This window comes from Barbatula barbatula, assembly GCF_947034865.1.
Source record: "Barbatula barbatula genome assembly, chromosome: 19".
In the NCBI taxonomy this organism is placed as follows: Eukaryota; Metazoa; Chordata; class Actinopteri; order Cypriniformes; family Nemacheilidae; genus Barbatula; species Barbatula barbatula.
Window position 1 is genome coordinate 15019752 of NC_136782.1, and position 16789 is coordinate 15036540.

The following is a 16789-nucleotide window of genomic DNA, read 5'->3' on the forward strand; positions in this document are numbered from 1 at the left end:
TTGGAAAATGGATATTTTATTGTTTGACGCTAAAGCACATTGTAGCTTTTTAATCCAGGAGGAGTCTAGGTGTTTTGATATTGGAATCAGAGCATATAACAACGAATTATTGAATTATGTAGAGAAGAAAAAGCACTGCACATTTGTTCCAAAGTAGTTGTTTACCTTGTAGTTACTGGATGTTATATTTATGGTTCAATTGTTTAGTTTACTCAAACTAAATAAATGTGTAAACAACAATGCATTCTTGGCTGAATAGAATGACAATTTGGTAACCGTGTATTCTAATGAGCTACTCAAATGCAGACAGCAAAATAATCCACTTTCCCCACGTATGCTTCTGTGAGGCTGGTCTTTAATTTGTTTTGATCGTACAGTGACAAACCAGGAGGAGGGGGGACGCGGGGCAGACTTACAGCACAGATAGCGGCAGCCCACGACATAGACTACAGCGAACTGTGACAGCATGTAGATAGAGAGGCACAGTATGGTGAGAGAGATAAAGAGATACATAGATGGATGAAGAGAGCCAGGCAGAGAACCAACAAACAGAAATGGAGTGCAGCTATGCAGAGGCGCATCTGAAAGAATGGAAAAGTCTGCTTTAACAATAAGTCATTATTTGTCTTGTTTTACAAATGCTGCTCCTCGAGCCATTCAATTTATTGTGGCACGGAGGAGTGTCGTCTCCTTGTGAGGAGGTGTCAGCACCATGGAGTGCTCCCACATCTCACCGCGTGACAGCACTCCAGATGCTGCGAGGGGGGTGACAGTGGGGGGGTCGCTCACGCAGGCGGACACATGCAGGCATATGCATGCGCACTCACACATACAGATACTATGGCGGGGTGTTATTGAAGAATGAGGCACCAACCTGTGTCCAACAGGGGCCCCCTTCTCTCTCAAACTCCACCCCCTCTGGTTAAGCCAGAAAGGAATTCATTAAAATATAAGTCCTCCTGAACTGCACCCATAATCCGACAGATTAATGGCAGGGCATGAAATCTGCAGTTTACGTTGACAAAAGTTACAAATTGGGGGAGGGGCGTCAGGGCCTGTAGTGGATTACGGCAAGAGGGCCTTAATGCGGGAATAATTTGATGTAGCTGCCAATTTGCTGTGCACGCACTCACCGGCACAAATCCGACTTTGCAGCGCACTTTTCAGGAAGTTTTGTGGGTGAAGAGAGCTTCTCCAGCATGTGGCCAGACGACCCGATTCTCTGAACATGCAACATATTTATCTTCCAAAAAGATGGCTACACATGCATGAATGTGTGTGTCTAACCATTAAAATGTGTTTATATAAAATGTATTTAATGGTGTTATTTTAACCCATGGTTGGGTCAAAGGGACACACTTGGGTTAAATAAGCAGAGAACCTTTTGACCCGACCAAATGATCCCTTTTTGACCCAACAGCATAATTAGAGTGTAGTTAACAAAACCTATACACAAGATGCATCGATTCTACATTTCTCCACTGATAGCGATTATTCAGAGTGATAACTGCCAACAACGATACCGATTATGAAGATTAAATGAATATTTCTCAACTCTTTGAATGTTATTCATTCATATAATGATGATACCCATTATTGGCCGTTATATCGGTGCATCTCTACAATTTATGAATTCATTTAGATGGTGTCATACAGAAAAGCAAGGGTTTGTCCTGACTCCACCCACTATGTACCTCAACATAAACAGAACTCCATCAAGAGGCTAAAGATGGGAATGGGGGACAGGGATGCAATGAAAAGGACGAGCTCTCCAGCTACAATCATTGGACATTTCCAAATTATCACTCAAAATGACAGAGGGAATCGGCACAGGTGACCCCAGATACAATCGACCTCATTCAGTCTCTACACAGAGAACCCCATCTCCCACCTCCACCCACAATTAATCCCAGCAAACATGTTTGATTGAATCTTTTCAAGCAAATCCTTTGCTCTGGCTTTTGTTGGTTCACGTCTTGTCAACATCCATTAAAATATGCTTTTAATTCTTACGCCATCTCAGAAGAAAACATTGAGGAAACAAAAAGGAGGGAGGAAAAAAGTACCCGGAGAGGGATCTCAACGTCTTCAACTTTAATCAACTGTACGCTGGCATCACAACCCCCCCCCCCCCCCCGTCCCATAATAATATGCTGTTTGGGATTCAGTAGGCAGGCACCACATCAATCATTCCGCAGATTTTCTTTCTCCCGCTGCAATAAATATGCAAATGAGGAGAAGGCAGTCACTGGTAATTTCAAGCTCAGCTCACTAGTGTTAAAAAAGGACACGAATTTATTAATTGCCATCGGCCAAAGGAATCCTATTTCTGTGGGCATTGATTACAAAGAGGCATGAGTGATTATCAGGAATGCTCCGGGCTCCGCGCCGCACCGCGAGAGGGGCGCTTTGGAGAAAAAAGAACAGATTATCACATCCACCACCACAATAGAATCCCTGACATTACGCTCCATGGCGTGAGGCGAAAGGCCTGCGTGAATGCAGTTAGGAGAGAGATTTAATTGTAAACTAGACTTGTGATAAATGACAGACATAAAAATGTGGGTTTACATGATCTGTGCCCGTTTACTCCAGTATTTAAACGTAACTGACTCAACTGCTGCAGCTAATGTCAGATTATGGCATTAGGAAAGTAAATATTCTTCATTTTTTCATTCATTATTTTAAAAGAAAAATTAACTTTTCATGTAGAAATTTTAATGAACTCAAATGTATGAAATTCTAACACTTGGTTGTCTTGTACATGTTCATTGTTACTGCTTGTTTAGGATTCTGCATAGTTGTGTCTGAATTTGCTGGACGAATGTGCTTCCGCAATCACTTTGTGACTTTTATTGACACACCAGTATGAACCTGTCAAAGGCAACCTACAGCTAACAACATCTAAATTGATGTCCTGGGACAAAAGTTTAAAAACAGCCACAACATAGAAAAACATAGAGGGCCAGAGAGAGAGAGGGAGAGCCAGAGAGAGAGAGAGAGAGAGAGAGAGAGAGAGAGAGAGAGAGAGAGAGAGAGAGAGAGAGAGAGAGAGAGAGAGAGAGAGAGAGAGAGAGAGAGAGAGAGAGAGAGAGAGAGAGAGAGATAGGCTTCTGTTTTAGACATTTCATCTTCCATAAATAATGGCCATAAACTTTTCCGGCAGCACCAGCTAATTAATTCCTATGCTATACACAAAAGGAAATGCTGGGTGACAAATGGGAGCAGGGCTTGAAAGCTGCCAGGTCTGCAAAACAGTTTCTTCTTCAATTTACAAGCAATTTTGCTGTAAATCATCAACCAGAACTGGCTGCTTTAGGACACAGCCTCTGGTACTACAACATACTAAAACAGTGTTGCTATAATGCAGAAGAAAGGGAGCGAGAGAGAGGCCGTGGTAAAATATGGCAGAATCCAGATGTTAATCAATCATGATTTAAGCATTTGTTGTCCATGTTGTCGACATAAACTTTGTTAAATACGTCTTTTGGTTTTGTTGATTTTTTTCTCTTGAATGCCTTTAAATACAGTTTATCAAATATTTACATTTACATAAAAATGTATGAAAAAGTTGTATATAATATCTTAGGGGGATAGTTCACCCGAAAATTTTTATTCTGTCATGAATTACTCACTCTCTAGTTGTTCTAAACCTGTATAAATGTCTTTGTTGGGTTGATATTTGGAAGAATGCTTGTAACCAAACAGTTCTTGGCCACCATTTACTACCATAGGACAAATGACAATGGTAGTCAAAACATTTTTTGCTTTCCTACATTCTACAAAATATCTTCTTTTGTGTTCAACAGAACAAAAGATATATATAAAGTAATTGATCCTACGTTGGTAGTCAATGGGGTCCAAGAACTGTTTGATTTTAAGCATTCTTTCAAATATCTTTGTCTGTGTTCATCAGAACAGATTTGGAACAACTTGAAGGTGAGTAAATGATGACAGAATGTTTTTTTTGGTGAACTGTCCCTTTAAGTTGATCTTTTTTATCTTGTTTTTTGTTTATATAAATAAAAATATATTTTCATACAGGATTAAGAACTAAATGTTGATTCAGCAGTTCTCAGTAAACAATGGCAAACAAACTAAATGAATTGCTCTGCAACAAAACGCCTTGTATAGACATTTAGACAATGATCATTCCATTGTACCACATTCATTACTAATCCTGAAGTCCGTTTATTTACGGTTATCTCACAAAGCGTACTTACATTTTAAATGTGTTGGTGTAGTCCTATCAGTCTTTTCCGCGGTCCCTAAGTGTCAAGCCATTTCTTTTTGTGACATTTCATTTTTCCTCTCTCGTTGCCAAACTGAAGTACAGACACCCATTCTAATATATTAAACAGCTCATTGAGAGCAGTAACGCAAGAGAATAAAACATAAATAGCATTTATACCACTTACTCTCCCAGAGAATTCGGGTCAGGGTCTGAATCTAATATTTAAACATTTTTCTCAAGGCGAAATATAAATGACTGCACGATGGCAGCAAATCACGCAGAGAGAAAAACTCATTTGTTTGCGCCACAGAGGTGAAGAAGCAGTCAAATGAAATGCTTCCTGAATTCATCCTTTTAAAATGCAAGCCCTTTCTCCTCCTTCAGTTTAGCTCCTTAAACACGCATATCAACAAAATGTTGCTTTCCCCTAAAGACCAATAGGAGCATCCAAATGCTTCACACAGAACTGTCCTCGGCCACTTGGTGCTAATCAGAGCAAAAATAACGGCCTGTGAATTCATGTTATCACATACTGGAGTGCTCTCGCCTAATGTCTGTAATTGAAATAAACACGAGTATTCAAAATAACACACATCGACACATCACTCAGCGCATTTTACAGTAAATTAAGGGTGATGATTACCGCACATAGAGTACATTACAGTAGAAAGCTAAAGGGAAATACAGTCACTCTGTTGTAGCTGAGATTTTCAAATGTTCCTGGTGTTTACGAGCAGAGATTTTCCTCCACATTGTTTTCCCTACAGAGGTGTGGACAGTGCCATTGTGTGGTGACCTTGGGTAGCACAAGCAAACAGTAGATCTTGCAACCCGAATTGCCCAGCAATTGTAGCTGATTTTTTTCTGTCACATTTCCCACTGCTTTCTGAGTTTTCCCTTTTAGTAGCTCGGCAGAAATTAGGGACCAGTCGAGTAAAACTTATACCATTCATCTTTCTGGCTGCCACAGCCTCTGTGTTCATAAATTACATTTCACAGATCTCTCTTATCCAGTCTTCCTCATAATAAGGTCTATAAAGAAGAGGGGATTCCAAGCTGATTAATTGTTTCCAGCTTTTGTTTTTAATTAATTGCTTGGCTACTCCATCATCCAAAAGTTCAGTCAGAGCTGAGGTGAAATGTGTGGATGGCTTTTTGTCTGTACGTTTATATAATGAATAATTGTAAATAATTTTAAATTATCAATAGCACATATTTCAATTGCTTTTATAACTTGGTTGCTCCGTGAATAAAACTACTTATGATTGGCACGATTAGCATTTTTGTAATTTTTGACATGGAATATAGATTATTTGAAGATCTTCTGCATTCACTTTTACCTCTCAACAAACTTCGAACAAAATTCTCATCTTTTTGCAAAAAAAACAACAAACATTCGATAGGTTTATTAAAACTTATTGTAAGTTTATCTGTATTCTGAATCAGGTACAACAGCCCCACAGTATGGATCTAGCCTATGTTAATACAATGTAGAAATGCATGCATGCACCATTCCCACCACTCTCACAGGTACAAAAATACAATGCCAACGAGACACACTTTCGCCCCCGCACACCACACCAGTCAATTTCCTCTGTAATCTGTCATCTTGCCTGTAGTTTTAATTCCTGTTAACTGCGTGGTTGCATGCCACTGCTTCATTCATTTTAATGGAATTGAATAACAGCGCCGCATGGCTGCACTCGCACAAGGCCGCTTTAATTGGAATGAATGTTTAAAAATGTGAAAAATATTCACGGTGGTGGTTTTCTCTGAGAAAAGGCCACGTTTGTTTTGGGTGACTACGGCCCCCTTCAAAGGCCATTTTGGACCCCTTCAGAAATGCTTTAGACACAAATCTGACTATAAGAGGAAATGTAGACACATGGCAGATAGAAACTGAAGTAAAGGCTGTAGAATTTAGTTTGTTACAGTGATTAGCAGTTACACATTATTGATTTTCTAATCAATACTTTTATGATACAACACAAGTGATGTCTCTGTGTAAACTGTATTCATTGTGTATATTAGAAAACTAAATTAGCAATTACAGACAAACAAATCAGACAAAATCAATGTAAATGTACAATATACAGTAAGTTAAGGTCCACTATAGCAATTGCAATATATTAATATTTTGTTTGGTAAAACACAAAATAAAATATCAAGATCCATCTTTAATGGGATAAAGCACATCTGTCATGTGCTGGGTGTGTGTGTGTACAGCTAAAGAAATACTAGAAATACTGTGTTTAATATGACCCCAATTGGTTTTCAACGCTTAATTGCTCATTTAAATGGTTAACAAAACATGATTCATTGGACAAAAAACAGATAGACAAAAACAAAACAAAAAACTAACTACAAACACTAAATTCAATGGAAAAGGCCAAGCATAGTATAACCTTACAAATATAATTTGCTATGCTTTGATAAATTTATATGGTTTGCAGGTAAAATCATTGTAATCCCATTATTCTTTATCTTTCCTCATTTCTAAGATATGGGGAAATCATATTGCAAAAGGGCAAAAGATATCAGATTATATTCAACATTCTGATCATTATCTAGTATATTCTGTCATGTTTTCCCAAGTAGAAACGCTTGACAAAATTATGTTAGTGTTTAAATCCGCAAAATGTCCTTTGTTTTCTTAGCAAAATCATACGTATGTACTCTATTTTTAGTATGATTTCTTAGAATTTCCTCTACAGAAACACAGTTATTTGACTGATAATTTCAAGATCTATAAAAGGGGACACCTTTTTTATATCTGAATATTACCTTGGAACAGTAAAACAATGTATAAGAACTGTGCATTGTATTGACGTCAGTACACCTATTGAGTGTGAGGACAAAAGACGTCTTGATGGTGTGTGTTCAAGAAAATGAAAGACAGCCATTAAGATCTCGTCGTATGATTAAATAACATTATATTTTAAAGTTTTCCATTTAAAATAGTTTCTTCTTTTATCAGAATGGAAATGAGTATTGTTTTTTGAAATATCTTTGAGTTTTGTTACGTATAATAAAAGCAATAGTGCAATAGAGTTCTTAGGTTTTCACTTTGCGAGCATTTGTCAGGTTTTTACTAGACTGTTTTAATATGGCATGTTGAAAACCTTGGGAATAAATTAAAGCATAAAGATGCCACCACCCATCGACGCCAAAAACAAACTTTGACATTGAAAGGATTCATGCCTGCATTTAAATCCCTAAAAACTGTATTTATACAAACGTAAAACATTTATATTTAATGTATCGACAAGGTCAGTCCGAACCAATAGTCAATGTTCAATCAATAAGAGATTTGAATTTAAAGAGCTTTGGCCTCCTGGGTGACAGAGTATGGAGTCAGCGTTGTGGTTAAGCCTGGGGCTCAGGAGGGCCCGCAGGCCTGTTTAACTCTCAGGACCATGATTAATTCATAGTGGATTATGTGCTGGGTGCAACAGGGGCACTTCGGGCTCCTTCACGCTAAAACCACACACTGCAATGAGATAAAGGCCTTTCCCGCGGATAGCTGGCTCAATTTGATGCCCGTTTTGCCTGCCTCTGTACCTGTGATGCATCCTCTTCTCAAACATACACATTCCCCAAAGAGATTTGAATTGCGGAAAATCATTTGACTGTTTTGTCATCTTTTAATCGAGTTATGATATGAGATCAGTTCAGTGATTGGTTTGTCTCTTCAGAACTTGTTTCTTCTTCTAGCTATTGTCTCAGATGTTGTGGTGTTGCTCTGCATATCTGATATCACCAGTTAAGTTCTGTTTGCTATTTAATCATTTAGAAAAACGTAACTTTGGGCAACAAAAATTATTTTGGCCAGGCAACTTGATTTTCACTGAATATACAATATTTTGTCATTTATCTTTCCTTTGAAAGATTTTTACTATTATTTTTTCTAAAAATAAATATCAGTTGTACGTAAATGTACATAATGATCATAAATACTCATTAATACTACATGACCAACCCTGCTTGTGCTAAAGTCAAATCCTACTATCATCAGAGGCCAAAATTCCCACAGCAAACTGAAAGTGGAAACTTGAAAAGCAACAATAATCTATATATAATGCTAACACACAAGTGCAACTTAACTTTATCTTGATTTGAACTCTCGGTGAAGAATTTCCATATTACTCTAGTAGTTTAGTCATGCTAAAAGGACAGCGAACTGGATTTTACAAAATGTTGTAGGAATAGCAGCCAATACAACCTTTGAGGGTTATCTTCTACACATTTTTAAGCAAGAGTGGCACAATTGTGAGACAGTGGTAAATGTTTCTTTCAATCTAACCACAATGTTAAACAGAACATCTCGAGACATGGAAAATCCCATTTTTGTTGTTGTATTTATAACATCAATTTCTGCTAGTCCAAGGAAGAGCACCTATCATCCAAATAATATATTTTCTAATTTTATTAAAAACACAAATTTGTTCAACATGTTATATTTATACAGTGAATGGTCTAATATGCACTGGAGGTCACGTAAGCTTAGGTTTATTAGAACAATAAAAGACATACCATGAGAATTTGATATTTAAAGAAAGTAGCAGCTGCTCGCTGCACATTTGACCATCAATTTCAATAGTTTGAACTTTCCTTTAAAGACACAAAAATAAAACTTGTAGGTCTAAGTATGTTATATTAACAATTTATGAATGTTTTTTCAGCAGACTAAAAAAATTAAGAAGTAAATACTTCTTATTGTTTTTTAAACACTTACACTTTGTTTCAACACGTTCTGCGGATAATGGTGCAAAGCACTTTTACAGTATTTGTGCTATGTTTTTATTTGGCAACTGTCTACTTGTATTTTTTCCTTTTTTCCATTTTTTGTAAACAACATTTTGTACAAACTAGCACAGTGAACCACAACCCCAGCAAACTTGTTTTTCATCATACAATATAAATAAAATTAATACAAAAGTTTGGTTGGTTGCTTGGAACATTTTCTTCTGGATCAAGAGGTTCTAAATCATGGTTGATACTTTTAACTCCTGAATTAAATATATTACGTAAACAGTTGACTGTTCTATGCCCCTTTCAGACCCTTGTTAAAATAATTTTAGAAGGTAGACTTCATTTATCAACATTTCAAGTTCTCTTCCATTAAATAAAGGGTTCACCATCCATATGAATTGTAACATTTGCCTTTTGAAGGCTAACATCTTCGGATTTGGTGGAATTCTTGGGAAAAAATAAGAACAGAACAAGAAAAAAAGCTTTTTCTCCCTGGCCTTCAGAAACATATTTAGTGTTTAAAAGGTTGTTTAAGTGTCAGTATGGCAGAGCCTTGAAAGGCAAGGAGGTCTGAGGAGTTTTCAAATAAATAAATTAGTCTGACGGCTTAGATCTTTCCTGGAGTCAACGTTGCAGGTTAGTGTTAGATCAGCCGCCTTGGGTGATTCTCTGTAAAGCTGACAAGTCTTTGACAGTAGCTAACGCTGTTAATGTGTTACAATCACTGTTTTTAGAGTGACGATTTAACCAGTGGTACGTATTGAGCCTCTGGAAGGAAACTGCTGTACTAAGCCTCATAGCAGAGTTCATACAGTGACGGGGTCAACAATATCAGTATCATTTCTTTCTCTTCTTGAGTTCTGACTTTAATTTAGAGGGATGAGAAAACGAAGAAAATGGAACATCAACACAAGTTCATGAAGGGAAATGTCAATGTCCATGCTGCCTTCTGCTGCTCTTTGTACTAGACAAAACAGGGTAAGGAATAAAAACTGAACAAAAATGATAACCATGTGGGACACTGTCCTCCCTTTTCTGTTTATCATAATTTCTGTCTACCAAAATGTCCGTTCACAGAAGCTACCAGACTGTGCCCTCGTTCATTTCTGACGGAGGGTGAGAGAGGTGGTTGCTGTATCCGCCGCCATTGAGAGAGAGGGATGTGAAGGAGGGACTGGGTCCAAAAACATCTGAGGACATACTGTGCAGGGGTCCTGGTATCCCTGGCTCTGGACTAGGTGAGTCCCCTGGGTGGTGAGACATGATATCTGAAAAGCGTTGTACTTCACTAGATGGATGGTGGCCAGGAATAGGATGTTCCATGCCCCCTAGTGGGGTGCCAGTTGGTCCTGATGATGGGACAAAGGGGATGTCTATTGGAGTTTGGGCCTGTGAAGATGGTGGGCCTTGGGGAAAGTAGTCATAATTCCCTCCTGGACCATAGTACTCGCTTTGATAATCTGCAAATTCATTAAATGGTTCAAACAATTAGGTTCAGAAACAATGAGCTGGCAAATACTGTCTAATAATACATAACAGATGTAGCCTGTATTGTTTTTAAAAGTATGGCAGGTCTTTAGCCACATAACTTGTCGCACTAGAAGCACTAATGTTAAAATGCTAATTACAGTGTGAAGAATTATCCTTTATCTGAACTGCTGTACATAAAACATATCAATAACTGCTTTGTTTTATATACAAAGGGCATATATATTACATTTTAAAATGTTATATAATGAGACATTATATCGTTACCAATGTGCTGTAAGAGTTCGCAATCCCATAGAAAAACTATTTCTTTTTCCCCAAAAACAATTTCACTAGGGGGTCTTAAAATAAAAATGTTTTGCCTTATTAAACGTTTTTCCACTGCATGTACAAGGTTCAGTGGATGTTTAAAGGTTCTTACAACCCAGAATATGTAAGCAGTTTATAATTTTAAAGTTTGGAAGTGATTTCTTGCTACATTAATAAGGAAAATAATGCTCAACGTGTCATTGAAAACATAAACTGAAGTATAAACAAACTAAATAAAATGTCGAATGTGCACGCAATTGTGGTTAAGAAATAATAATAAACTGTCAAACGCAAATAAAAACTGTAATAAACAATCAGCATTCATATTCATTATGGTGAACATTTAATACTGGAAATACAATCTAATAATTGACTGAAATCCGGCATCTGTTTTGTATTACTCCGCTATTTATATATTGACTAGCAGTCATCAAAGGCGTCTCAGAAAGGCGTAACAAATGAAATCAGCGCTTAAGATAAAGATGTGACACAGAGAACCTTCAGCTCTTACCTCCATAGTATGAAAACGGGCCATTTGGGATTAATTCTCCAGGTTCGAGTCGGTCTACCAGTGTTCGCATTCTTCTCGGACTGCGAAAGAACGCGTGTCTCCTCGCGCCGAGCGCGCTCAGCTGTTTCATGCGCCGTTCTTTGGACCGCCGGTTCTGAAACCATACCTGGTTCAAATAGAAAAATAATAGAAATGTATTTTACAAAAAAAAATATATTTCTTCTAAACGTTGTTAGCACTGTAAATTCAGTGAACATTGTTTTTGTATTGGGAATATGAAATTAAGTTGCAGATTATTATGAAAATTGTAGTCTATTATGTGAATTGTGGCCAAAAATATTTTATGGAAATAACGCGAAATGTATGTCATTTATGTGATACATTTTGTTCTGATTTAATATATATCGCCTATATATTTTGTATTATACCATTTTAGACGTTTAAAAATGATTTTTACAAATTCGTTTGTATATTCACATTGTCTTGAGGTAGGCCTGTGAAGTGACCGGATGCATTCGTGTTGTGGTTACAAGATTACTCCTAATTACCGTCACTGTTAGAGAGTCGGATCTAACCTCACTTTAATGATCTTTTAACCCTCCATTTACTCCGATTGAGGGGGCAGCAGCGGGGACTTCAAATCTCTAATTAATACTTAATAGGAGGGTTGCTACCGATATGTTAACCGGCTCTATGCAGTTATTATTTCGTAATCTATATATCCACCCTTGAATTCCTTTTGCTAATTACAGTTTACTCTGATGGCTTTAAATATCTAACCTTGACACTCTATTAATCTCAACCCTTTCTCTCCAGTCTTCTCGTTTTAAGACATTGTCCCACAGCACCAGTCTATTGTTGTTTTTACGACGATTTTTCTTCATCTCTGTTCTCATCGGATCTGTCAACCCGAAAAAATGAGCCGAAAGTGGGCCAGAAACGATGCTGACAAATCCCATATAGTTGTGTGGATAGTTAAATGAAGCACATATTCGCCAGTGCACTGCGCGCCTTGGCTGAGCTCTCATTGTTCCAAAGCTCGCTCAACAAAAAACAAGGATCGATTCTCAATTTCTCAGAGACAACCACCTAGTATGAGGTACTTTGACAGACACAGGGACAGATTTCTGCGTTTCCACTTGACTGAGAACCGTCACAGCATGTCTAAATGTGGTCGCAAAACGTGATGGCGCAGCGTTGCCAAGACTCCCATCGTTCTCACCAGTCTCATGCCAGCTGGCGTGGTTCTCTATCTCTCGAGTCAAGTATAAAAAGGCTAACCGTATAAATGTTATTTCCAAATATTACAGTTGCCAGCAAAACTGTCCTCATTTTAATTCAAATATTCTTGCCTCGAGGATAGGAAAGGGGACGCATAACGAATGTGCGCTTCTTCTTTTTGATCACATGGGAGATTACATCCAGCACGAGAGACTTGTACTACAGGAAACTTTTTATGGAACAGTTTACTACATATGAGCTTACATATATACGGAGGACTATCTTATTATGTTTGTAAAGAAATTACTTACAAATAATATTATATTATTACTATATTATATTTACCACCCACGCAGCCATCTAAACTGTTTTCTGGAATAATTTGTTCGTTTACCTGAATAACTCGCATGTTGAGCCCCGTCTCCTGCGCCAGTTGCTCCCTTATGTGTCTCGTTGGTTTGGGGGTTGCCGCGAATGCCGCTTTCAGTGTCTCCAGTTGTTTTGCTTTAATGGTGGTACGCGGTCCTCTTCGTTTCCCTCCGAGATTCTGGTCATCGTTTTCATTATTACCCGTTTCTTTGTCCGATAGGTTAGCGATTTCTGCGTCCTTAACATCGTCCTGTAGCTGGTCTTGAGAATCTGGCGATAAACTAGGATCACTGCAAGCTGTAACTATATGGTGGGAGAAGGGCCGTCGGGGACAAGGAGTCGAAATAAAAATGTCCGAATTAGACAAGGGGACCAAATAAGTGTTTGTCACTAAACAATGGAATGCAAAATAAAAAAAACGAATTAATCAAAAAAATATAAAAGAAGAATCAATAAAAAAGGAAGAAACGAATTATTTAAATTGTGGTAGAGCTGTATTAAAATTCTACCATGCAGCAGTCTACAACAATTGAAAAGATGCATGCAATAGGCCCCAAAATTCATACAACAGAAAACAATTCTAATCGTTATATGGATGGTCTATTTTTTACCATTTCTACCATTTTACTATAGAAATAATTAATCGAATCGAAGATTTGGATATCCATCCATGCCTTCATATTATAAAAATCGTGCCTCTTATTATTTTTTTAACGAACCTTGTATATTTTATGAAGTAAAGTATACAAGGGTTATATAGACGTGTGTGTCAAACAAATAAAACAATGCCAATACAAATATATATGATTTAGTCATTTTTGCTCACCTGAAAGAAGATTGGTGTCTTTTCCGTTTGTGCTGCTTAAATAATCTTCTTTACAGACAAATTTATTTTCGTCTATGATGTACAATTCCTCCCCTGTGGATAGTTGCTTGTTACACATCATGCATGTGAAGCAGTTCAGATGAAACACTTTGCTCCGTGCCCTCCGAACCAAGTCATTCGGCGAGATCCCCTGAGCACAACCAGCGCATTTTGTTCCAAAGCGCCTAAAAATGGGAGATGAGAAATAAAAATAAGTTTACTGCCATCATAAAACAACATGAAAAAGAATCGTGAAATTATTTATGATTACCTCAGACTACGACAAAAGGATTAACAACGTTTCTAAAATAGAGTGTCTAAAATTGTTTGTAAATGGCCACCACTGTTGTTTTGTGAATATTTGTATCACAAACTAATTTTTGTTAGTTGTTAGTGTCAATGCAATATTAATTAAAACCAATGATTAGTTTGAGATGCATTGTTTATTTTATAAATTGTGCTCGTTTTTAAGATACTTTTGTTTTGGATGTATCCGTTGCGGATACATCAGAAACAAAAGTACCTTAAAAACGAGCATAATTTATAAAATAAACAACGTGCGCACAGTGAGGGCGCATTTAACGTGTATTAAAACATCATTCATAATCACACATAACAAAAGGACATATGCATTAAGTGCATAAACACTACTGCAGTAAATACCCTCCACTTAATTGTGACAAATAATGTGTATTCTGATTATCTACACAGATTGTGGATTCCGAGTCTGTGATTACATTGTCTGAGGGTTTCCATCTCAAAGTCGTTTATTATTCAAATCCACTTATCACATCTTAACTCGAACCACTGCAAACACACGCGACTGAGCAGACAGCCTGCCACTGGGCCGCGTTACACTTTCAACTACCCTGGCAAAGCATTGATCCCTGCGGCTTCCCTGGCTGCCATTCGTTGTAAACAAAGTGTGATTTCCTTAAAACCCTTGCTGCGGACGAGTACACAGTCTATTAGTGTATCTGCGCGTCATTTTGCATAACAATTCAAATTAACAAGCTTTTAATTAATGGGCGCCCTAATCAAAGAATCAAACAAGTCAGTGTTGTTGACAGTGCAGGATCACACTTTGTTGAATGTAGGATCAGAAATTCGAACTTGAATGTTATGTGTAAACACCAAGGATAATGTATTTTTACAAGTTAAGTACAGAGGTGATTTTAGCCAGTTTTAATAGCATTATATATAAACCTGTGTTGTTTTATGTTTTATCACAGTCTAAAAGTGATGTATTTTATTTATTTCCAGTACACGAAAGCTTAATTTAACCATATTATGTTTTATACAAATGTAGGGGTTATTTTATGTTTATATGACATGCTTATGTAAAAAAAATGATTTTCATATAATAAAATGTATTATTGTATTGTTAGTATTGTTTTAATTTTGTTAACAATTATACCAGTCTCTGAAGTGGGGAACTACTATAATTACATTTCCACAGCAATAAATCCACAGAATAAAATAATTATGAGCCGAATTCACGCAAACTTACCTGAAGAAGTCGTTTTTGCAATATAGTTTCCCTTCTCGAGAGAAGCATTTCTCTGTTAGGTTACATTTGCACTCGCAGCATTGTACGCACTTAATGTGCCATGCTCTGTCCAGAACATTCAGGAGAAACCTGTCCAATATAGGCCTCTCGCAGCCCGCACAGTGGACCATCGTCTTTGGATCTGCTCCCACAGTTACTGCCGTGGTGACCACAACTAGAGAGTCAGTTCCTACTTTATCTCTTTCAAAAGAGAGAAGAAAGGCGTTGTAAAACCGAAGGATGCCCCAAGTCCCTTGAAAGTCTTCTCAAAAATATCAAGAAGTTTTACAATATTCACCACTTGTGTGTATCTTCAGCGCGAAAACCTGTAGCGGTCCAAACTTAAGATGGTAAAAGAGGTAGTGCTTCAGTTGTCAGTCATTATTTCTCATCCTCTTCCACTCAACCAAATCTTCAGATGAAGCAATGAAGCCAGCATAGAGAAAATTGTCAAAACACCAACTGTTCGTTGGCTACAAAGATGACATCGCTGCGCATAAGCACGTCGTCGCAGTCAATAGAATGAAGCATCGGTGAAGATGATATTAAAGTCTTTCGTAAGCAAGCATCTATTGAAACCGATCGTGGACAGAACTGGCACACAACAAACGCGAGCCTATCAGACACATCACAGTGCACTTTACCATGTCCACGTATCCACTGTTTAGGTCCCTCTGAAAGATGCAATATCAACGCTTAGAAAACTGCGTGTCCCTCTGTAACGTGCTGTTTCCTCAGTAAGACAGAAGATGTGAAAGATGCTAGTGTGAACAGGACGTGTGTGACATCTCGTTGCAGGACTGATGACGCTCCCCGAACAGCCTCCGGTGTTCTGCATGTTCCTGAAAGCACACGAGCCAACCTTATTCACAGCCTCCTGACGTCACGCAAGACCGGGGCCAATCAGCGCCTTTCCGTTCAAGTAACCATTAGATATCCCCTCACCGCTTTACCGGCACACTCTGCGCTATTTATAGGGAACAGAAGACACCAATTGTCAAAAATCCCAGAATCTGTCATATCTTAGTTAATGTGGAGACTCAGAAAACCAGATCAACGTATTCTGAAAGTCTTTTTCCTAACTGTTTTTTAACAATGAGCATCTATTCAGACGGAGCCTTGGAACGAGAAAACCATTTGAAAAGGTACATGTCTGATAATTTACGCATTGTTTATGTATAGGTTGATGTCAATATTTCTGTATAGGAAGCGAAGATAGGGATTGCACGCGGAAACTGGTGTATAATTGTGAAATGTATGTCTTAAAATGTGTAACGCAAGGATGCTATTCGTGCTGAAACTTTTTCGTTTTGTGTTGATGTTAACTGCGCAAGCAGACAATTATTTGACCGGTTTTAAATGTTGTGAGAGCGCAGCAGATGTGTATCATACGTTCATTAAAAAAATGATAATGTTTGTTTTAAGATGATTGATGGTTTTCGATGCTTTCCATTATTCAATGACGAGCACTTTATTAGTCACTATAGTTAA

General features: G+C 37.7%; 1 protein-coding gene across 1 annotated transcript; it reads right to left on the reverse strand.

Moving 5' to 3' along the window:
* Positions 1-8728: 8728 nt before the first annotated feature.
* lhx1a (LIM homeobox 1a) lies at positions 8729-16136 on the reverse strand. The gene is made up of 5 exons (XM_079482363.1): positions 15260-16136; positions 13711-13934; positions 12910-13187; positions 11295-11460; positions 8729-10446 (listed from the first exon to the last, which is right to left on the reverse strand). Exons 1-5 carry the CDS (start codon positions 15427-15429, stop codon positions 10067-10069), a joined length of 1218 nt encoding a protein of 405 aa, XP_079338489.1. The 5' UTR covers positions 15430-16136; the 3' UTR covers positions 8729-10066.
* Positions 16137-16789: the final 653 nt, after the last annotated feature.